General features: G+C 33.4%; 1 protein-coding gene across 1 annotated transcript; it reads left to right on the forward strand.

Annotated features, from left to right (window-relative positions):
- The first annotated feature begins 250 nt into the window (after positions 1 to 250).
- On the forward strand, positions 251 to 6,695 carry LOC114373015 (protein MAIN-LIKE 1-like). The gene is made up of 3 exons (XM_028330576.1): positions 251 to 458; positions 6,132 to 6,202; positions 6,285 to 6,695. Exons 1-3 carry the CDS (start codon positions 251 to 253, stop codon positions 6,693 to 6,695), a joined length of 690 nt encoding a protein of 229 aa, XP_028186377.1.
- Positions 6,696 to 7,430: the final 735 nt, after the last annotated feature.

Consider the following 7,430-nt stretch of genomic DNA (forward strand, 5'->3'; position numbering starts at 1 on the left):
TTGGCGATACAAATGCCATGGTAGATGGTGAGGAGCTCGACGTTAAGATTGGTGGTGTTGTCGCAATATCCAACAAAGCTTTCCAAGCAATGGCCTAAATGATCCCTAAAAATGCAACCAAAGCCAAAATTGCCAGGGTCACCACGTTAATTTTGATAGTGTGCTCATTAGGTGGGGACCAATGAACCAGGACCCTTGAAACTTGACTACCACTCCGCTGGTTGGAGTTGTTGATTAGGGCCACCATGATATGAATTTGGTTGACGACGAACCAATGATGCCAGACGTCGTGTTAGAAAACCTCCATATTCCTAGCCTGCCAAATGAACCATGCAATGACAAAGAACAAGATTCCACAAGGGCCAGTAACATTGTTGAACATCCAAATTGGTGCATTGTCCTCAGGATCAACAGTGACAAAGATGAAGTTGAAAGCCTCCCAAATTCTAGAAGCTTTGGTGCAATCTCTAAGTACATGAAATAATGTTTCTTACTCCATGCCACACCTTCCACAAAAAGAATCAAAGCAAAGGTTCATGTGAACCTCAACACGTTAATCGATACAAAATTATGGCTTAAGAGCCAGAGAAAGTGTTTTATATTTTCTAGAATATCTAAAGCCCACACTTATGCTCCAACATCTTGCAAAGCATCATGAGTGTAAACAAATAACACAAGGGAGGTTGAATTGTGTTTTTAGAAATTTTAAACTTTTCTTAAATAAAAAACACATGTTTATTGTCTGATACAAGTTTTACTTGAAACAAATAAAAAATACTAAGAATATCTTGATCAGACAATGAGGAAATGGTTTTCTTAACAGATAAAAACCAAATATAAGATCTAAGGGTGAGGGAAATAACACAAGAAAGGGGGTTGGATTGTGTTTTTAGAAATTTCAAACAAATAAAAAAACACATGTTTATTGTCTGATATGAGTTTTACTTAAAACAAATAAAAGATATTGAGAAAATCTTGATCAAACGATGAGGAAATGATTTTGTTAACAGACAAAAAACAAATATAAGATCTAAAAACAAATCCAAACCCCATGTCAATTAAACACGAAGGGAAGCAGTAAAGAAGATCACACAAGGTTTTATATTGGTTCGTCTCTACCACCAATCTCTACCATCGAGACTACATTCAGTTCTTGGCAACCTACCAAGTTCCACAACTTAACAAAAGTTATAAGTATTTTTCACTGTCACTTTTGGCTCTTATAGTAACAAGCTCTACCCAAGCTTGAATTCAAACCAATATTCTTTGTCCTACTAAGATACTGTTGGATCAAAACAAATCAACAAGATTCGTTGTATAAGTTTGCTCATTGACTAAAAGATGATCGCCTTATAGATGAATATCACACTCAATACTTTGGTTCTTTCTCTTAAGGTATACAAGGTGTTCTAAGAGCTTTTTATCTATACAAATATTTATAGAAAGCTTTACAAGAAAGAATGAAAGAATTTTTTTGTGCAAGATTGATTCGTGTCTTGTTTTTCAAAGCTTCTTCTATTTATAATCTTCATCTTCAAGTGTATGTTGTCTCTTAATGGATTGATTCTTCTCTCAAGTTCTTTGTTTGATGAATTGTGATTGTTGGGGCATTTAATGCTTGCATTAAATGAATGTCCCTTCTTCATACAGAGAGTTCATACTGATAGGTTGGCATTACAAACACTTCAACAAAAATCAGAGCATGTTTGCACAACAGAGCACATCTTTTGATGAAGATCAACACTTTTAAAACTTGGACTTTATTTATTCTTCATAGGACTTTGACAGGTCCTAGGAGAATGTTTATACAAAACAAAATCTCAGACGTAGAGTATTAAATAAAGGTCTTAAATGCTATGCCAGATTGTGTTTGTTAGAGATACGTCTAAAACATTGGACGCTAAAATACAGATCATGATTTGATAGCACATTAGACACAAATTTTATCATTTGTATTTATTTGCATCTAATAAAAATAATTAAGAGTCCTGATTCGTCTTTAAGACACAAATGTTTTTTGACTTAACAAAGGGAAAATCGGGCTCACAAGATCTAATGATAGGCGGACTTGTCTGAATAAAAACCATTAGAAGAAGGCTCCTAAATGATAATATCATGCATATCTTGTCAAAGAAAGACAACACTAATGTAGGATTTAACTGTAAGGTTCAGAGGAGTAGAAAGCATGGTCTAGTTCCACTCACCATTATGTAAAATAACCTTCAGATTTAGATTCATATCACTAACATGCACATAGTCCACGAACTGAGCTAAGGTACTATGGCTACTCCATTTATCAAACCAAATGGACAAGTTACTCTCACCCACACGAAAATGAAAACCATCACGAAGAATAGTTGTTGCCTTGACTACAGAGGCCCATGAATAAGATGCCCTTAGCTTAGGGGAGGTATCCAACATGGTATCTTGCTAAAGATATTTGGGTGTTACTTTGGGCACCCAACATTTTTGCTGGGACACCCAACATCCTAGGTGAAAGGGCTAAAGTGCCCTTCACCCATTTAATATATAAAGCAACAGTGACTCGTCTGTACGAGTCACTTGTTCTCTCCCTACCGCACCGCTTCTGCTTCGTCTTCTCCTTCTCCCTCTTCTTCCTCAGCTCTGTTTCTTATTTCTTGTTCCTTTTTCTTTGCTTCTTCTCACGCACAACAACAGAAGTTTCTCACACACATTGGTGCTTCCTCTCTCGCGCGCCGCTTCTGCTTCGTGTTGTTTAGTGTTGTTCGTTGCTTCCTCTCTCGCTGCTGCTTCTTCTTGTTGGGTTCATCTTCTTCCTAGTAAGTTATCCTTTGTATCCTCTCCCACTATTGTTGCTTGATTTGTTGCTATTGGTTTGTTGTTGGTTTGAATGAATGGGTTTGTTTGTTGTTATTTAAACTAAATCAATGGTGGAAAAACATAATTTTTCTGGCAAAAAAACCCATGCTGATCCGTATGGTTCATACGGATTGCCAATCCGTATGAACCATATGGATCAGCATTCCGTATGGTACATACGGATTACAATCCGTATGGTACATACGGATCAACAATCCGTATGTTTTTTTTTAATTTTTTTAAAAATTGAAAATAAAAAATTGGAAATCATTTTTTAAATTATTTTGTAGTGTAGTTATGTTTTTTTAATAATTTGTGAAATTTGATAATGTATTAATTTTTTTATTATGTATGGGATTATTTGGTCATTCTTCTTTTTATATTATGGTGTGTGGGGATAATTTTTCTAATTTATATGTTAAGTATATTAATATAAGATTAGACTAGATTAGATTTCCAAAATTAAGATTAGATTAGATTAGTTAGGCCAAAATATTAAATTAAAATATTGTAATATTATATTTGTTTATCTTTTAAAAAAATAAAACAAATATTTAAATTTGCTAGTTAAGAAAAATATTGAAATCATTAAAAATATTTAAAATAATTAAAGTTTGTTAGTTATAAAAATAATTCAAACTAATAATTTAAATTATTTAAATTTGTTATACAAAATATTGAAACAAATATTTTAATTGTGTAACAAATTTGTAAGTTATAAAAAATGATTGAAATAAAATTTTAAAATATATTAAATTTGGTAGCTATAAGAAATATTGACACCAGAATTTAAAAGATTTTAAAATTTTGAGTTAATTATTTAGAATTGATTGAAACAAAAATTTAAATGAAAATTGATTTTAAATTTAAAAATTTGATGAATTCAAAATTTAAATTTCAAAATATGATTGAAACAATATTTTAAAATATATTTAAAATAATTTAATTTTGTTAGTTTTATAAAATATTGAAACAAACATTGAAAATAATTTAATTTTGTTAGTTTTAAAAAAATTGAAACAAACATTTTAAATAATTTAAAATTGTTAGTTAGTTTAAAACAAGTGTTGAAACCAAAATTTAAAATATATTAAAATTGTTTGCTTTCAAAAATGATTTGAATGAAAATGTAAAAGATTTTAAAATTGTTAGTTGGTTAACAAAATATTTTAACATTGTTAGTTAGTTTTAAAAAAAATTTGAAAGAAAAATTCAAAATAGTTTAACATTGTTATTTATTTAAAAATGATTAAATCAAAATTTAAAATATTTTAACATTGTTAGTGATTTAAAAATGATTGAATAAAAAATTCAAAATATTTTAACATTGTTAGTTATTTAAAAATGATTGAATCAAAAATTCAAAATATTTTAACATTGTTAGTTATTTAAAAATGATTGAATAAAAAATTCAAAATATTTTAAAATTGTTAGTTATTTTTAAAAAAATGATTGAAACATAAATACACAATAGTTTTAAAAATATTGTGCAGATAATGGTTAAAACTAGAAGTACTGGTCGTGCTTTAGACAAAACAATGGGAAGAGTCCTAGGGAAGAGACAAGCTGTGGAAGCAATGATTTCCAAAATTATTTAGATGATGCCAAAGAATCAAGAGTTAAGCAAGTTCCAAAGAATCAAGTTTCAAAGATCAAGATTCAAGACTCAAGATTCAAGACTCAAGATTCAAGAGAAGTTGATTTCAAGATTCAAGAGAAGAAATCGAGAAGCAACAGTCAAGACTTCACAAGGGAAATATTTTTTCAAAAAAATCCAAACATAGCACAATTTTGTTTTACAAAAGAGTTTTCTAAAAAATTTTCTAAGTTACAGAGTATTTACTCTCTGGTAATCGATTGCTAGTTTCATGTAATCGATTACCAGTGACCAAATTTGATTTCAAAATGTTTTTAACTGATTTGCAACGTTCCAAAATATTTTTCAAATAGTGTAAACGATTACACTATATTGGTAATCGATTACCAGTGTATCTGAACGTTGGAATTCAAATCCAATTGTGAGGAGTCACAACTTTTCATAAAATGCAGTGTAATCGATTACATGATTATGGTAATCGATTACCAGTGATAACTTTTGAATAAAAAGTCAAAAGTTGTAACTCTTGACATGATTTTCTCAAGATTATAACTCTTCTAATGATTTTCTTGACCAGACATGAAGAGTTTATAAAAGTAAGACCTTGACTTACATTCAATAGAACTTTTACAACTCTTTAGCAATTTTTGAGAAACTTCTAAGAATTCCTTTCTACTTATTTCTCTTATTGTTCTTCCTTTGCCAAAAAGCTGTCTAAGTTTTGTTTTTCCAAACCTTTTTTTTTCTACAAGTGAAAATTCTACAGAAAACAAAAGTGTGCTATCTTTTCTTCTCTTCTCCCTTTTCCAAAAGAATAGAAGGACTAACCGCCTGAATTCTTTTGTGTCTCCCTTCTCTCTTTCCAAGAGAATTCAAAGGACTAACCGCCTGAGAATTCTTTTGATTCTTCCCTTCCCCTTAAACAAAAAATTTCAAAGGACTAACCGCTTGAAATATCTTTTGTTTCCCCTTACAAAGATTCAAAGGACTAACTGCCTGAGAATTCTTTGTCTTAACACACTGGAGGATACATCCTTTGTGGCACAAGTAGAGGGTACATCTACTTGGGTTGTTATACTGAGAACAAGAGAGGATACATCTCTTGTGGATCAGTTCAAGTGGAGGGTACATCCACTTGGTTGTTCAAAGAAAACAAGGGAAAGTACATCCCTTGTGGATCTTTGGCTTGTAAAGGATTTTACAAGGTTGAAAGAAATCTCAAGAACCGTTGGTTGCTTGGGGACTGGATGTAGGCATGGATTGTAGCTGAACCAGTATAAATCTTGTGTTTATCTTCTTCTTCCCTACACTTTTTAATTTCCGCTGTGTACTTTTAATTGCCTCTTTTACTTTTGGTTAAGTTTCTATTTCTGTTCTTTACTTTCTTAACTTTGTAGTAAAAGCCTAGTTGAATCTAGTAACATTAAGAAGGATAAATTTTTAATTAGTCAAAGACACATTAATAATTAATTCAACCTCTCCTTCTTAATTATTCTGAGGCCACTTGATCCAACACAAGCCAGTGACGATGATAATGATGTCCCCCAGCGGCGAAGGCCTACCGCATCTGCCCATAGGCAGTGACAGCAGGAGCATGTTGTTGAGGATCCTCCTATGGTCGTAGAGGAATTGAACGAAGAGCAGCAAGAAGCACCTGTTGAAGAAGTTGTTACTGATGCTTAGGGTTTTCCAGGCGGACCCCATGACACATCAGTTCTGAGAGATTATGAAAATCACATTACTCTGAGAGTCTGGAATGGAGAGGTATGTTATTTTTAAAAAACATAAAGCACATAGTTCATAACTTAATAATTATTTTTTACATGATCGATGTTATTGTTTGCAGGAATATCCTGAGCTAAAGCTAGTTTCCCATGGAAGGAAGATGACTAAGTTTCAGAGGCCTGCTTTAGAGATTGAAGGCCTTGTGGCTGCTAGCAGACTAATTCCTCTGATCGCATGTTCCCTAGATACGAGTGATCAAGGACTAATGTATGATTTTGTGGAACGCTGGCATAAGGAAACTAATAGTTTCCATTTGCCCGTCGGAAAGGTGACTATCACCTTGGATGATGTGGCATCATTGCTACATTTGCCTATCGTAGGAGCGTTCCATAACTTCGAGCAACTTCATGTCTACAACGCTGTCGAGATGTTGGTCGAATTACTCGAGGTCAGCGCTGCAGAGGTGAGAACAGAGACGATTCAATGTCATGGCTCTTATGTTCGACTATTGTGGCTGCGAGATGTGTATTAGACAAAAATCGACGCATGTCACTGGATTATAACAGCGCGAGCATATTTTTTGCATCTGCTTGGATGCACACTCTTTGCTAACAAGAGTGCCACACATGTGCACGTGGTATTCTTGGATGCACTACATGACTTGACGCAAAGTGAGACTTACGCTTGGGGCACTGCTGTACTTGTGCACATGTATGATAATTTAAATGAGGTGTCAAAGAGCATGGTGAGGCAGCTTGCAGGACATATCACTCTGTTACATGTTAGTTCAAATGTTACTAGAACATTTTTTCATTGGTGTTGATTATTATATGTTGTTGCGTAATTTAATGAATATGTTTGCAAAATATATTTAGTGCTGGATGTAAAAGCATTTCCCATTCATTGGTTCCGCCCTAGCTGTCGAGGATTATGATGAGAGGAGACTGTGTGCATGCTGATGGACCTTTGGCAAGGCATTTCTCGTGTCGACGTATCACAGGCATTTGGACAGACTGACCCCTGACGTAATGTGCTGGATTTCGTATGGTGACCATCGTTCATTTAGAGAATTTGAGGTCATCACGTCATTTTTCGACCATCTCAGATGGGGTCCCTTGACGGTCATTCATCGACCGGAGAGGGTTGTACGACAGTTTGGATACATCCAGACTATTCCACCACATCCTATTGTGCCTTCAGTTTCTGTTGAAGAAGTGGATGATAGATGAATGCAGTTCAGTGACTACATTGCACCTGTAGGACAAAT

This window comes from Glycine soja, chromosome 11, assembly GCF_004193775.1.
Source record: "Glycine soja cultivar W05 chromosome 11, ASM419377v2, whole genome shotgun sequence".
NCBI lineage: Eukaryota > Viridiplantae > Streptophyta > Magnoliopsida > Fabales > Fabaceae > Glycine > Glycine soja.